Source organism: Strigops habroptila, chromosome 1, assembly GCF_004027225.2.
Source record: "Strigops habroptila isolate Jane chromosome 1, bStrHab1.2.pri, whole genome shotgun sequence".
In the NCBI taxonomy this organism is placed as follows: Eukaryota; Metazoa; Chordata; class Aves; order Psittaciformes; family Psittacidae; genus Strigops; species Strigops habroptila.
This window is the reverse complement of record NC_044277.2, coordinates 130662334-130678868: the sequence shown is the minus strand read 5'-3', so window position 1 is coordinate 130678868 and position 16535 is coordinate 130662334. Positions and strand designations below refer to the sequence as shown.

Here is a 16535-nt window from a genome sequence, read left to right as displayed (position 1 = left end):
AGAGTTGATTTAGATGAACATAAAGAAGAAAATTTTACAATGAGAGTGGTGAGGCACTGAAACAGGTTCCCCAGAGGCATTGTGAACACTCAATCCATCATTGGAGGTGTTCAAGGCCAGGTTGGATGTGGCTTTGAACAACCTGATCTAGTGGAAGATGTCCCCGCCCATAGTGGTGGGGTGGAAATCAAAGAACTTTGAAGGTCTCTCTTCTGACCCAAACCATTCTATGATTCTTCCTTTATAAACATCTACATCTCGGAATGCTTTAATTTCCTTGCATGTGGTCACTAGTGTGGCTTCCTGTCTTTCCTAATTGTTTAAACTCTTTTAGTTTGGAGATATGGTGATATCAGCATGACGAGTCAAATTTTGACCATGCTAGATATGAAGTGCAATCTGGTATTGTTGCTGAGCTATAAAGATCCTGGGGGCACAGTCTGCTGTTTGTTGGGTGTTTTGTTGGTTTATGTAGCCAAAGACTGCGTAATGATGTGTTGTGGGATAGAGAGGAGAGGAAAAAAGTGCAGTAGGTTAATGGCAAAGTCAGTGTTAATAAAGGCTCCTCAAATAGCTGTTAGAGTTGTAATTTGAAAGGTACTATGATACTATATATACATATATATATTTTTTTTTTCTGGAAAAAACATAGATCCAAGAAGAGTTTACAAGCTCTATGATATTGAAGCTGAAGAATTGAAGCTCTCTGAGACTAAACTTTCTAGTCTATGCTTTAGAGAAGGAAGTAGTTTGTTTAATGTCATTAAAGGTCATTCTACAAGTCATGTAATAGCCAATGAATTGAATATCTTTGATTTACAAAATGTTTTGACTGCAGAACCTGACATGATATTTAGTTCAGAACTAAACTCTAAAGCTGACTTTTACTGGAATTTAGGATAATTTTATTAATCATCTGACCAGAGCACTTGTGGTCTCTTTGCTTGACAACTTGCATGCAACTTCCATTTTATATGCAATGATGCTTATGTTTCTGTCTGTAATAGTAATAGTTGCTATACTGCTTTATTTCCTTAAATATAATTCACTTATTTTTTTGTCTGTTCTATAGCAAATGTGTGGATCCAGAATGGCTTTTACTGGCAGTTTTCTTTCGTGTTCCACTGTAGCATAAATGTAACACATGTGTCCAGGATGTCTGTGTTTTGAAGAATTTGAACTCTGCCAGTAGAGGGCATACCCTTCTTCCACTATAAGAAATAGCCTGTTTCAGCGCAGGGATGTTGATGGATACCTTCCTGTGGGTCTACTGTAATTAAAATGCATACTAAGCACCTAGTTTTGTAGTATTGTATACAAAGGTGGCTGGTTCCACATTAGTTGCTAATGAAAAATGCATAATTTTTCTAGAATTTGTGTCTGTGGATATCCTCGCCAACAAGTAAGAAAGTACAAGGGAGTCAACTGTAGGATTCCAGTTTCATCTGAATTCATGGTGCAAATGCTAACAGGGATTTATTACGCCTTGTAAGTTGGGTTTTTTTTTTCTGTATGCATACAAAATAAAGAAAAGTCAGCTTAATTTCTACACTTATTTAGGCATGCTACCGTTGAAAGGTTTTATTTTCTAGTGGATGATGCTGTGTCTAGCTATAACCCCCTTAGGAAGAGAACACGGTTCTCCAACTAGGTGTCTGAAGTTACTTACATCATACTGGGGAAAGAGGGCTAGAACAGCACTTAATAGGTATAATTGCTGGTATAAAAAAAACAACTTTGAAAACGCCAACCCTTTTCCAACCGTTGTGTGCTGTCTGCATTTTGCATGCTTAGTTTTGACATCAGTCTAGTTAAGGACAAAAGGTCTTATCATTTTTTCTCTGAAATGCTGACGTTGTCTACCCTTTGATAGTCAAGTTAATGTTTGAAGCTCTCCTAATAACTGAAATAACTGAGGCAATTAAGATTAGAAACACAGGAATACTCAAAAGGTGCAGTAATACTAAAGCAGTTCTGCTTGAATTTCAGAATATTTCATGACTAGCTGATCAATAACTAATTACGTAATTTCTGAGCTGCTCAAGATGGCCAATGAAAATAAAACTATGTCTCCATAGATGCTACTTCAGAACAAGTTCTCTAAATAGCAGGCTTACTGCTAGTGAACACAAGTAGTTCAGGCCCTTAAATTAAGCGCTCAAGGGATGGGGAGTCTGTAAAGGTTATGTGGCCAAGAAGGTTCATCTGTTAATATAGATGCTTATTATTATGTATATATTTACCTTTGTAGTTATAATGGAGAATGGGATCTGGCCCGTAAAGCGATGGATGACATTTTGTATAGAGCACAGCTGGAACTGTATCCAGAACCTTTGCTGGTAGGTATTGTGTTTCAACATTTTTGTGAGTAGAATTTTTAGTCTAGGAAATCCTTCCTGTGAACACACATGATGTAACATCACACCAGGAACCTAAATCTCACGAGGTGCATGTGGCTATGCTTGTGTGAACAGCTAGATCTGTAAGTATATGCACACAGGCACAGGTATTTTCAATGTATTTAGTTATTTTGTAGCCTTCGTTAGTGAACAAGCTATTTTCAGTGGAATGCTTCTAAGTCTTGAAGGCTTAGATGGCAGAACAGAAGCATTCTGAAGTAGTAGCCACATCTCTGAACTGGAAACCTTTTAAAACAAAGTGGCAAGTATTAGTTCTGAGAGGTAATTGCAACCAGCATTCTTTATAACCTGTGTAAAAAGCTAGTGTGCTTTTTGACTTTCAGCTGGAATTGTACATAGTATCCTTCTTGGATTAATAAGAATGCTCTTACAGAATTCTTCTAAAATTTGCATCTTTGTGTTAAGAACTTAAGTGCATTTTTTCTGTTCTAGGTTGCTAATGCAATAAAAGCTTCGCTGCCTCAGGGTGCCATGAAATCTAGTAAAGAAGGTACAAGATGCATTCAGGTTGAAATTACACCTACGTCATCCAGAATATCAAGAAATGCTGTGACTAGCATGTCTATCCGAGGGCATAGATGGAAAAGGCATGGTAAGAAACACATTTTGCAACGAATTCTCAACTTTTTACATGTGTTTAATATAATACCGAGAATTTTGTTATTGCACATCTTCATTGCTAGTAAGCAAGCAGCAGTTTGGAGGTTTTTATTCTCTTGACTGGTGAATGGAAGTCTTTCTTAATGCAGTTCAAATGAAGTGTATTCTTTATTTCCTTAATCATGGGGGGAGAGGGAGAGTTAATAAAAAAAATCCCAATAAAACAAAACAAACAAAACAATAAATGAAGAAACAAAATCCACAAATCCCATTTTTCTTAAAGGGGAGGGGAGCTGTACAAAGATATACATTCTTTGAAGAGACTGATATTCCTGTCTTCTGAAAAGTAGTTTATAGTACCTGAAGCAAAGCAGATATTTAACAGCTCTATGCAGAACCTTATCTCTCTTAAATCCAATTTTTATTCAAATAATTTCATGGTAGAGGTATGAAAACTTACGTTTTGGTGTTGTGGTTTAAACCTGGCATAGGGCTTTATCACGTGTAGTGGTTACTTGGGAAGACAAATGCCATAACTCTGAATGTCCCCCCCCTTCCTACTTCTTCCTCCAGCTTTATATGCTGAACATAACATCATATGGTGTGGGATATCCCTTGGGTCAGCTGTCCTGGCTGTGTCCGCCTCCCAACTTCTTGTGTACCCCCAGCCTAGTTGCTGGTGAAGAGGTGTGAGGAGCAGAAAAGGCCTCGACTCTGTAAGGAAAAACCTCCCTGTATTATCAACACTGTTTCCTGCACAAATCCAAAACATAGCCCCATACCAGCTACTGTAAAGAAAATTAACTCTATCCCAGCCAAAACCAGCACATTTGAGCAAACTAATGTAAGGAAGGGCTTCCACAAAGTAGAACATGGGGCTGGGCTGAGAGGTATTAAAAATGGTGCTAAATGAACTGCAGAAGGAGCAATGTTATATTTATTTCTTCCACCAACTTCAGATGAGGGAAGCACCACTGGACCAGCGATCACAACTGACAGTGGCTTGTTCTGCTGGCCTTGTATTTCTGGTGACAGGCTAAGTGAGTGAGTGTAGATAAGAATGCTCTTTAAAAGGTTCAATAAAGATTGTGCAGTAGTATTATAAAAATTTCTGTATGATGTGTACTGTAGGAGCTTTTGTAGAATATGGACAATTTGGTTAGAAAAATATTACCATGTTACTTTACATGAGGGACCGAGAGTTAATTCAGGTAAACATTGAGAAAACTTTATAAATATGCTAATCAAAGATGACTTCAAAAAAAAGATGGAGCTTTCTGAGCAGTAATGGTACACATTGGTGATAGTAGTACCGATAGTAAGCTGCCGGAAGGGGTGAGGGGCAAACAAAGGTTAGACCAAACAAACTTCTTTTCAGTTGATTAAAAACTGCTTAAAACTGTCAGAGCTGTGAAGGAAAACACTGGTGTCTTTAACTTGAGTGAGGTCCAGGAGCAAGTCATTACTGAAATCTAAAGACTGCTAAGGACTGTTTTAGTCTTTATTATTTATTTTCCTTTCTTCAGGCTTATAGTTGTTAAGCAGGGATTACTGACTGGGTGCAAGAAAACTGTATGATAGCTCAGCTTTTAAATGGACAAATGCCTCTAAAGCTTGGCAATTTTGTCAGCTATTATTTTTGAGTGGTTCTGATGCTTGATCAGATAAGGTGGTGGAGGGGAACGCAGATTAGAGATACTGAGTGCCAGTTTGTTTAGAGGAATTGAAAGTATATGAAAATAAATTCCCTTTGTCTTTGCATTTACAGAAAAAAAAAAGTAGATGTTACAGAATCAGCATTGGAACCATCCTTATAAGAATTCATCTTTTTCAGCAAATGCAGAAATCGAGAAGTTTTTACAATTATTGCTTTTTTGCAGGGGTGAAGTTCAAGGAAAAATGGGTGGGACAAGTGTGCCCTGCAGCAGATAACAGTAAGGTGAAAGGGAAATGAGGATAATAGTAGGACTCCTAGAAATGGAGCAGGATGCTGTGTTTTATGGGAGTCTCATAAAGCAGGACAAGATGAGAGAAACAGTGATACCTAGTCAGTATGATCCAAGTAAGGAGCAGTCAGTGTTTAGGGATGAGGATTGAAAGATTAAGGACTTCAACAAAAAAACTTTTCTATGTTTTGTTTGGATTATTGGGAACTTTGGATTTGCCTCAGTGGTACAGGATTTAATGAAGAAGAAGAAAATCACTTAGAGTAGGGCGGGGGTGAAGGGGAACTTGTATGGTAGATTGTGGGAGAAGTTGTAAATTCGAAGGCTGTGTAAACATTAGTCCAAAACTGAGTCTATGGTATGCTTGACTAACTGCTTTTCCAAATGTTTTGTTTTTAAATAGTAAATGTTTCATGCATATACTACTACAGCTAATCTTCTAAACATTTTCATTATAAAATGCTAACAAAATTGTTGGGTTTAATTTGCAAAGCCTTTTTAAAGAGAATGGATGGTCTCCTGATTTCAAAATTCCTAATAATATAATTTAGTGCCCCACAATTCCTGATAAAGAAGGATACAGAATAGATGTTCGAGGTCAGCATGCAGAAAGAGTAATGAGGCTTGTGCTTACAGGTACTTGTTTGAATTAAAATAAACACTGGAATTGGTAGAAATCAGGTGACAAACCTTGTACCTCCTAACCATTATTCTCCCATGGTATAAGGGAAAAAAATTATAATTGGGGGTTTTATTTTTGTGCTTCAGTATAATGACAATGAGTTATATAAATGGATTAGGAAGCTAGAGGAGAAAGCCGAGAGGTAGTTTGATTTTACACATTGTGTGCACCAGAAGACCTGATGAAGCAAAGTATCCCTTTGGAAAGCAAGGGCAACAATTTTTACTGACTAGCTATTTGTGTAAAATAGAATAAAAGAATTGCAGCCAATTACATTTCCATCTGAGAAGCACAGACTTTATTCTTTTGTATTTTAAAAAATTCAGTTTACTATAAGTTTTCAGACATTAGATCTTGCAAGCTTGTGCTAGCACTCTAGATTGAAGTCAATTTTGAAAAAAAGCTGGCTTAACGTTTGATTTTGTTGTGATACTCGTTCATTAGAGCTGTTACTTACTTAGAACTTCTTTAAAAATCAAACTAGTATTATGCATTTGGCCTTCTAAGGTAGGTACTTTAGAGATACTAAAGGTAAAGCTTAACATATTTGAAAAACGAGCCTTGAGTGGCATCTCCATTTCCATTCGCAAACAGAGGAAAACCAGAAAAATCATATGGTGGGTGAGGGACATGAACACTTAAATTAATGGTTGTTTATGGAAGCTAGGAAAAAACCGAAGTAAGCCCTAGCAATGCTTTCCCTACTTACATAAAATCTGCCATGCTGCCCGATAAATTGTTGCTTGGGAAGAACTCCTGTGTAGAGGTAATGTATATGAGAGAAATAGTCTGATGTAACAGGCTGAGTAAGAAGAGCTAAACAGATGTTGGTAAGACACATAATACAGAACCCAAAACATCAACTAGAGAAGGCAGACAAAATGTTGTTTGGGTTTTTTTTTTCCCCATTGCAGAAATAGGTTTTCATTTTGTGCACATGGTTTAGAAACATTAGTCTTTGAATCACTTTTTTGGAAACAGTATTAATTCCTGAAATAAATAGTTATAACTTTGAGGAACCTGGAATGAATGTTAATTTTGGAATATAAACTTGATGCTCTTGTGAATAATTCAAAATGCTAACGTTGTTGTGCAGGAAATGCAGCTTGAGCTTGTGTTGCTTAAAATTGAATTACAATCCAAATGGGCAGTTTGCCTGTGCAATCTGAGGTAAATGATCTAGGCAACCGTAATAATAAGGTAGGCTACAATTGAAATACCTTTTCAATGAATTCTTAGCAGCTGGTAATCATGAAATGCATCTATCAAAGTTGATTGTAATACTCATAACATTCAGAATGTGACTCCAAATGAATGCATTCTGTCAATTGCTATAGACATATTTATATTAACTTTCAAGCTGACATAATTTATTGAGTTTCATCTCTACACTATTTAGCAGTGTCCTTTGTTTTCTCTTTTACTACATTGCCTTGTGCACTGGATATTAATCTCTCTTTCACAAATGATATGCCGCCAGAATTGTCCAGCTTGAAGCAGTATTCTCTTCAAAGCCAAGCACTATGAAGCTGAAGGTTTGTTCTAGGTGTTCTTAAAAGTTTTAAAATGAGGAGGGGATGCTGCTGTGAAGGGCTTGGATTGTGTAGTCTTATCCCTGCCATGAGACTGTAGATGCTATGGTAGTTAAGATACCCAGCATCCCATTTTTTTAATTAGTTTTCTCCTCTAGTTCAATGTTAAACTCGGAGAAAAGTATATTCGCTTTCATTAGAAGTACTTAATAGCACTTAACTAAAAGATTGGACGTAATTATGCTGAGCAAAACTCTTCAGTTTTTTGGCTTGGAGCATCCTCTGTCCATTTCCCTCCTAAACCTTCCCAGTTCACAGTTTATTGTGGTAATGCTTACAGAGCTGTGGGAATGCAGCAATGATGGGTGAAGTGCCAATATCGCAGCAGGGTATTACATTTAGAAATGTACACCACCAGACAATAAGTATTGCTGTTATACAACATCTGTAACAAAATATTCTTCCTCTGCTCCTCTCATTTCTGCTGTGCGGTCTGAGTCTTCTGTCTTCGGAGCTGGATGATTAATTAGTGCTTTTCAGCCCTCGGTGGGGAAGGGGCTGACAGTAAGCTCTGTTCTGCCCTCTCCTCCCTCTGCTGTCCTGGCTTTAAATGAAGTTTCTAGCAGAATCGACTTGTGTGTATGGAGATCAGTGGATCCTGGGAAGAGATTTCTGTTGGAGTAAGGTGCCTGTAGCTGCAGTGATGGGGTAGCAGGAAGGAGTTTGAAGATTGCCATAGAGAAGCGCAGGTACCTCACCCTAGTAAAATTAGAGAAATGAGGCCAATCAGAGTGTTGATCTTCTCTCCTCGCTAACCTTTCTGCTCTTATGTTTTTAGAAAAAAGTCTGTATTTGATAGTGGTATTACTATTATTATTATTACCACTATTGTTGTTGTTATTTATTATTATTACTGTTGCAGTTCATGGTGCTTGGTTATACCTTTACTACTGACAATAGACGACTTTTGCAGAAAGTGCTATTAGAAGAAGTAACACAGAAACAGTTCTAACTTGATTTTCCTACTAAATATCAGGAAGTTAGTGGCTAATAGCAGCAATTATTAGTGCCATTTTCTTTGGATAGTACAACTTAATAAACAGATACTTTCATTAGTAGTTGACTAGTTAGAAAGAATCTTGATGCTTAGCATATGCAGGTAAAATCAGGGATAGATCTCACACCAAGGGACAGTAGTGTCCACCCCTACCAGAATAACCTTTTAGCTCTGAGGCTTATTGTCCTGATAAATGCAGGCAGTGCAAATGCTAGCAAAAAGCCCAGTGCTGCAGCCCCCTTGACCTAGAAGTACACTGTGCCTGCACAAAAATCCTCACTGTGTGCATAGGGAGAAGACAGGATCTCCTCCAGCTAAAAAGCATTAAAGCTGCCTCTGTGAAAAATCATCTCACCATAAATTCCCCTGATTTTGGAATTCATACTGTCAGTTAAATGTCTGTACTGCCAACTTCTGTCATATGCAGTAGCAAACTGGCAGTATAGTCTGGATTGTCTTTACTTAATCCTCCAGTCTGAAAGAGCGGTGTTATGAATAAAACAGAGGGACTCAGCTGAGCTTTATTCCGAGCTGTGCTTTCAGTGCATTTTTAGTCTTGTCAAGTTTGTGGCCATATTGCTTGCATAAGTGTATATATATATAGATATATAGAGTATATAAATATGTAGCAATAGTGTAGTTCTTCCTCATTTGTATTTCCGTGGTATACATCTTCATGGAGGATGTGCCCTGACTATCTGTAACTGATGGCTTCTCTTTTTTTTCTTCTTCTCCAGGTCATCTAAATGCAGTTTTGTGATTATAGAGCTAGTTGCTGATAAAGCAGTTCTGAATACGTTTAGAAAGACCTTCAGATACTGAGACTACTTCAAACACTGTGGAGCTGACAGGTTGCTAGGATTGTAACTTGTTACTTGCATATACTTAGAATTTCCATAAAGTTTCAACTCCCATTTTTATTTTCACTTTTTTTCCTTTCGAGAGTTCATCCTTCTCAAACCCGTCTTCATGTAATATAGACAGGCATCTTCTGAGCTGGGACTTGTTTTACCAAGACCCTATAGGAACCATCATTCTCAGACCTTAAGTAGCAGTGAAGTTTTCTTTTTGCTTGAGGATTTTTGGCTATGTCTGCAGGAATCTTTGACTGTCTTGAAATAATTTTTTGGTCATGTTGAGCACTTGTGTATGTGCTATTGATGACTTACCCAGATGAAAAGAAGAAATCTTAGAAATGAGCTGCATTGGTTTTTGCTTTAATTTCCTTTCCCTCCCCCACCCCCTATTCCCCCCAGTGCAGCAGAAAGTTGTGATGCTTTTCCTCCCCCCAGCTTAATCCCTGTTTTTTCAACTCTGCTTAGTAACTGACTTGTGTGACAAATAAGTTTATTGCAAACTAATTTAATTGTAAGCTCATATAAGAAGCTTAAAAAGGCTGAGAAGATCAACGTTTATGTTGTTAGTAGGTGGCAAAAATTGCAGCAAAACTCCATAGGTTTTATCTGAATAGGTTGATTTTAGTAACTGGAGAATTTTCCTCGTTGTAAATCTTTCAGGTTGAAAATAGTTTTTTGAAATGAAGAAAATGGAAGTCAAAGTGTGCTTGGGTTGGCTTAGTTGTTTCACTCTTAGTTTTCAGGTTGACCACTGTGCAGCATCATGACACTGTATGTGTAGAATTTCTAGCCTTGCATGATAACATGTGAAGCTGATATGCCATTTCATCGTAAAAATAAGTTTCACTTTAGCATGGTGATACAGAGAATATAGTCATAGAAGTGTATTGTGGAGAGTTCTTTGTTTTCTGATAATTTGATAAATGTTTGTTTGATCCTTAGAAATTTCAGTTTTGAAAGATCAAGCATGGGGCTTTCCAGTATGTGAGTGCAGGCCAATAACTGGAAGAATCAAGACTGCAATTTAAAATCAAAGCAAAATTCCATACATGCTAATATTGCTAATTAACAAGAGGTTAATATGTGAACATCTGCTTTAATTTATAATGCTTTAGTCATCTGTATCTATTGGCTTTCGTTTCATGTTTTGTTTCAGCCATCTTTTTTTTGTTGTTTTTTTTTTTTTTCTTATCCATCTTTAATTCTAGAACAACCAGAGAATGGTAATGATGCTACTGAATTGGGCAACTTTATCATACCTGAGATTAGTGTCACAAGTGTGGCTGGAGAGAGGACCGGGAATGGGGAAAAGAGCAGAGCACTAGCAGAGAATGATGTTCAGCATTTACAGGGAGTACAGGAAACAGCTACAGATCCTAGAACTGACAGCAAAGGCATGCCAGAAATCAGGAGACAGAAATCTGTAAGAAAAATGATGGAGGATGGAATAAACTCATCTGGCAGAGTGCAGTTTTAGCAGAGCACTTGTAGCTGCACTGTAAGGTACCACTGTTGATTGAAAGGGTCACTGCTGCATGTTTCGAGATTTAAAGTATGCAGTTAATATATTTGCATGTGTAATAACACAAATGCATGTATTGCATACAGCTTCATCTGTGCCACAGACAATGGCAACATACTTACAAGTAGATTTATTTAATCTCAAGAAAATACACTTTGAGACTCAACATACCTTTGAGTTCATTAAGCTCTATTTATTGGGTTTACAAATCCAATGATCAATGGTTTGAAGAATCCATCAAAATGGATGAGAAAAGTTTTGCTGTGTACCTCACATTTGCCAAATTCCACCTTTTATGGTATACTGGAGATCTCATGTTGTGCTTGAGTTACCAATTCGTACCACTAGACCTGTGATGCAGAAGGTGACCTTTCAGTCCTAAAGCATTCTTAGGTTGCTAAACATGCCAGCGCCATACTGGGTGTCCTGGGGCATTGATTGCATACCTTTATAATTAACAAGCTTTGCAAAATCATGTATGGGAGCACTTGCTCAGAATAAGACTTACACTTTTTGTTCTGTGTGGTATCTTCTAATCTGTAAACTTCTTAAATTTCTAATCTGCATGAATTAACAAGACTGCTTGTTTGTTTTCTTTTCCAAATCACTACAAAATGAGATTTTGGGCATGCTTTTGATCTAGTTAATGCAGCATTATTTGCTGCAACTTTCTATCCTAATGAACATTAATTCCAAAATAAAATGGAATAGGTAAGTGGTTTGTCTTCTGTTCTCTCTTCTGTTGCTGTATGGCTTCATGCTTGTAAATACCAAAATCTAGCAATACATAAAATCAGTAAATATGAGAAAGTCAAATGCTAATTCTTTTATTTTGTTTTCTACCATACAGGTAATACTGATTTAGAGATACAAGAAGAATTGATCGAAGTATCTGAAAGTGATGAAGGGTTTTACTCTAGGGCTACTTCTAGCACAAGTCAGTCTGCCCTATCTAACAGCAGCAACACAAGCAGTAAGAACCTTTTAGGGAAGAGCCAACGAAGGTCTGGAGGAAGCAAAGCTGGAGGAAAAGAAAAAGAAGGAGAAACCTGCAGAGAACACTTGTCACGAAAACAAACTCAGAGAGCCATGAGTGAGAATCTAGAGCTCGTCTCTCTGAAAAGACTGACACTGACAACTAGCCAGTCCCTGCCTAAGCCTGCCAGCCACAGTCTGGCCAGAACAACCACTACAGTGTTTAGTAAATCCTTTGAACAGGTCAGTGGTGTCACAGTTCCAAATAATCGTAGTGGTGTATCTGGTACAGAGGCAAACAGGTTTTCAGCTTGCAGTCTTCAGGAGGAAAAACTGATATATGGAACAGAAAGATCAGATTTTCCGATCTTAAGCAAACAACCTAACCAGCAGCGACCTCCTAGTATTAGCATAACTTTGTCAACAGATTGATATTCAATTGGCAAGTATGAAAACTAAAACATTGAGGGTTTATGCTGGTATTGGTGCATTGGTACATTAAGCTCCTTAATATATTATACATTACTTTCTTAAACCACAAGCCCATAAATTCTTACTTGGCTCACATTTGACTGTAACAGGGAACAGTTGTAATTATTTTGCATCAAATTCTAATAGCTTGGAAAGTTCATCTTTGACTTACTGTATTTATATACCCAGTTGTTTATGGCTTCATGTGAAGTTTACATCTTCATCAATTTAAGAAGCATTAACTGGTTGTTTAGCCACTGACCAAGATGTTTGGCTTTTTACAAATACACAGTATGGGAACAAATAAATCCTCTTTCCCAGATTCTACTTTTTCAGTACCACTTGGCATAGGCAAAACTGCAAGTACTTCTTTTATTTAAGAGGAGTCTTGCGGTATGGGCATGACATTCTGGAACAGCATTATAAGAACAAACATTCTTGTGTGTTAGCCATGAGAAAAGCTGTGCTTACATGTAAAACTAGAAGCATCAGTTCGGTGTTTGATATTCTGGTGGTTTTTGTAATGGTAGTTAGTACAAGTTGCAATGTTCATACTTATTTACGCCTGTACGAGTCTGAATTATAAAAGCATTTTGGTTTTCCTTTGTGTCTTTGAAACTGGGCCAGAAGTCATACAGCAGCAATACTTGTGGATGGGAGTTCTTATCAGTTGCTATAGTAGTCACTCTTTAGACTTAGAAATCATGTGACAGACTGTCTTTCTTTCAGATTCTTAAATATCAGGCACAAAGCTACACACTGAAAAGTCACTGTCATCAGTATTTTTATTATTTATGGGGAAGAGAGGTGCTTATGTAACAATGTCATGCAGGAAATAAGGTGTGAGCCCTTTGCACTGACTCAACAAATCAGGAGCGTGAATGTGTTTAGCATGGACTTCTTACTTGAGACTAAGAGAATACTACCAAAGGATGTGTTCTTTCAGTAACTTGCAAGCACAAAGGGAAATTTATAATGTAAATATAACTAGCACTGTAATTCCTAGTCTTTTATATCTATTGTTTTTCTAATTTGAAATTCTAAAACAGCAGCCAGTTCTAGGCTACCGAACCTTTAACCTTCAGCTAGTTTGATGACATTGTTTGATACCAACTTTTATAATGTTAAGGTTTTAATTAAAAATGGGTATTAAAACTTCTTATGCAGAAATTTGGAGAAGCAATAGCTGACAAAACCACTCCAGTAGCAGTGATTAGCTGATAAACAGACAGTTTATTGTGAGTGAAGTAGGAAGATCTAAGGCACAGTCATTCCTAACCATCCAGATTTCTGCAGCTAGTGATCCTAGTGATCCCTTATGGTCAGGAACCTTGTTAACAAAGCAAACACTAAAATTCTGGTAGACTTTCCTATTTGCCTTGAGGTAGGTTTAGATATCCCTTTTTGACTTAAACTGAAGCACAAGAAACTTCTAAGCAGCTAATGTTATTCAGGTTTATAGTAATTAATAAGCTGGTGGGTTAATAAAAAGAGATAAGGAGACATAATTGACAGGGACAAGTAAGTTGTGTAATTCTACTTCTAACGCTGCAGAGTAGGTGTATACCTTTCTTAGCATTAACTGAAGCCTGTGGAATAGCTGGATCAGTCTGTAGGTGTTTGTTTTCACCTGAGAGCCTGACTTAAATGAATTTGCCACCCTTTCTCATTCTTCAGTTTGTTGTGTGACTCTGTCCTATTCTAGTAATGCAGTAGTTCACCTTTTTACAGTGGAGTGTTTTCTTAATTGTACATGAAAACTTACATTCCTAATGTATAAACTGCAAATTTGTCCTGTGTAGTGTTTAATACTTTGGCCAGTGAAATAAACTGGTCTTTGAAGTTGTATGTTTTTGTAAATACTTTGTACAGCAGAAAATTTTACCTCTTTTTAACAGGTTTTTCTGCAATACACATTAGACAGCACATTTGTTTCGGATTGACTAATAGCTGTGGCCGCTCGGAACATGCATAACCACGAGCAGTAGAGGGGTTTAGGCAGCTGATAGCAGACATTGGCTAGCACTGCACGTACTAAATGTAGAACTCTTCATTTCCTTGAAATTGTTCTAGATGTTAGGAGGAAATAACCTGTAGAACTTGCCTGCCTCCTGATCTGCTCTTGCAGCGTAGCATTGGAGAATACTTTGCAGTAATTTAAATTGAAACATAAACTAGAATAGATGAACAAAATTGCAATTGATAGGTGGTTTTTGTGATTGTATTAGTTCTTAGTGTCAAGGGACTAGAATTTTTAAGTAATTCTACTGATTTTCTTTTGTTTCATTTAGTTTGTGGGTTTTTTGTTATCTCCACAGTAGACACTCTTTCAAGCTTGGTGTTGGTTTAAAAGATGTTTATTATACTGGGGAGATCTAGCCACTTTAGCTATAAATAATTAGGATTTTGAAGGATCTAAAATGCCATAATGTTTACAATACTATTGGCTACAAGTAAAACAGTGTTAAAGTTAGTTTATCTTTTTATTTTCTCCAGCTAATTATTCTAATTGGTCTGGCTTGAACCCAAGGGCCAATAGGCTCATATTGGTACAACTGAAATTACATAAAGCTTCACACTTTTTTTGAGAAAATGATGAAAGGTTCTTGGTACTAAAGGCTGCTGTTTCTAGACATATGTGGCTTCATATAAATAGGTATGTATTGGTCTTTGGAGCAACTTATGCAATGAGCATGTTTTTGTGAACTGACATTATATGTTTGATACCTATCAAGTCTGAATAATTTATTTCCTGATGTTAGTAGTAGAACTTGCAGTTGTGTTTCTTTTCTTAAAAAGCAGGAAAAAAAGCGAGGGGGGCGGGAGGGCAGGAAATCAGGGTAGGGAAAAGGGAGGGCAGAATTATTTGTTCTCTAAATATCCATGGATTTGGGATGGGGGGAATCAGGGCAGGAAGCAGATATATAAGTTCTGTCATGATATTTCTAAAACTGTCAAGCTCTTGGGTTTTGAGCATTATCTGATTACTTTAGACTGATGGATGAAAAATGTGTATTAAAGTAGTAGAGGTCTTCTAAGAGTGTAAGGAAAACCTATACAGACATACCATATTGTAGTGTGTCTATCCGGCAGTGGGGAACACTCCAAACATCATGCACAGCTGCAACATTCTTCAGGAAAAATATTATGCAGAATTGAATCATCTCAAATTATAATAAGAGAAGTTGTTTTAATGCTGACACTTATAACTGACCTTACCGTTTTAAATCAAAGGGCACTGTTTCCAATTATGGCTTTGAGCTTTCAAAACTGTTGAAGCTGAGAATAATTATTTTTGTTGTGAGAATCTGTAACATTTGTGCAAAAAGCGTATGGCCTCTAACCACTTGCTGTAGAGCTGCCGTGACTTTTCTGAAGGGAGTGAAATGTCCTTGAATTGCCTTGAATACCTGACAGATGTGACAGGTACAGAAATATAGAGCTATTTTAGCCACACTTGTCTCTAAAGAGGTCTCTTCTGATTTCTATGAGGATTCTAGAAATTTCTAACTTAATTATTGTCTGATATCTTTTGTCAGTGTTTGAGGGTTACAGTGCTGTATATAGGTGTGTAATATATTGCCTTTTGTATTTGTACAATTGTAAGACTAGATGTGTACATTTCTAATATTCACCAAAGTCTATGGAATAGCTGCATCAGTCTACAGCTGCATCAGGTGTCTGTCTTCAAGTGAGAGCCTGAGTTTAGTGTACCACACTCTTTCATATTCTTCATTTCATGTGTGACACTGTTCTGTATTTTAGTAATGCAGTATTTCACCTTTTTACAGTGTTCTCTTCATTATACATGAAAACTTACATTCCTAATGTATAAACTACAAGGTTTAGTGTTTAATAACTTGGGCAGTAAAATAAATTTTTTTTGAAGTTGTATGCCTTTGTAAATACTTTGTTCGGCAGGAAATATTGCTGCCTCTTTACAGGCTTTGTTGATGAAACACACACTAGAGAGCAATATATTTGTTCTGTTTTCATTATGTGCATCTAGAAGTCACAGACTACATTACTTAAAATATGCTGAATACCCATTTTATAGAGCCTTGTCAGGTAAGACACTTTGCTGAGAAACACTGGCTGACGGGTGAAAGGTGGGTTCAAGTAGATGAATTTTAAACTGGCTGATGTCAGGAGTAGATGACTGTCCTGTCAGTAATGTAGCACTGCTTGGGCAACTTGGTAGTTTTGGTGGTCTTAATATGTATTAATTATAACATTATTCCTATATATATATATTATTCTAATATGTACATTATTTTAATATGTTATTAGAATAATTATGTATATTAGAATAATATATATATTTACATAATATATTAGTGGTTTGATACACAGTCATTATCTGCAATGTGTCTCTATTATTAGATCTCTTTCCAGCAGCCATCACTGTGTTCCTGTGACCTGCTGGTGATCTGGGGGCTGTTGGCTGTCTTTGCCGCAAGGGTGTGTGTGTTG

At 37.0% G+C, this 16535-nt stretch overlaps 1 protein-coding gene across 3 annotated transcripts in view; it reads left to right on the top strand.

Moving 5' to 3' along the window:
- FAM126A (family with sequence similarity 126 member A) overlaps positions 1 to 15954 on the top strand; it is a 45132-nt gene extending 29178 nt beyond the window's left edge. For 2 of the 3 annotated variants that reach the window (XM_030475815.1, XM_030475805.2), the window contains exons 8-11: positions 1372 to 1488; positions 2252 to 2339; positions 2853 to 3012; positions 11467 to 15954. In XM_030475815.1, the coding sequence (XP_030331675.1) occupies positions 1372 to 1488; positions 2252 to 2339; positions 2853 to 3012; positions 11467 to 12023 (922 nt within the window). In that variant the 3' untranslated portion in view covers positions 12024 to 15954. The other variant, XM_030475822.1, reaches the window with a different exon arrangement.
- The last annotated feature ends 581 nt before the right edge of the window (positions 15955 to 16535 follow it).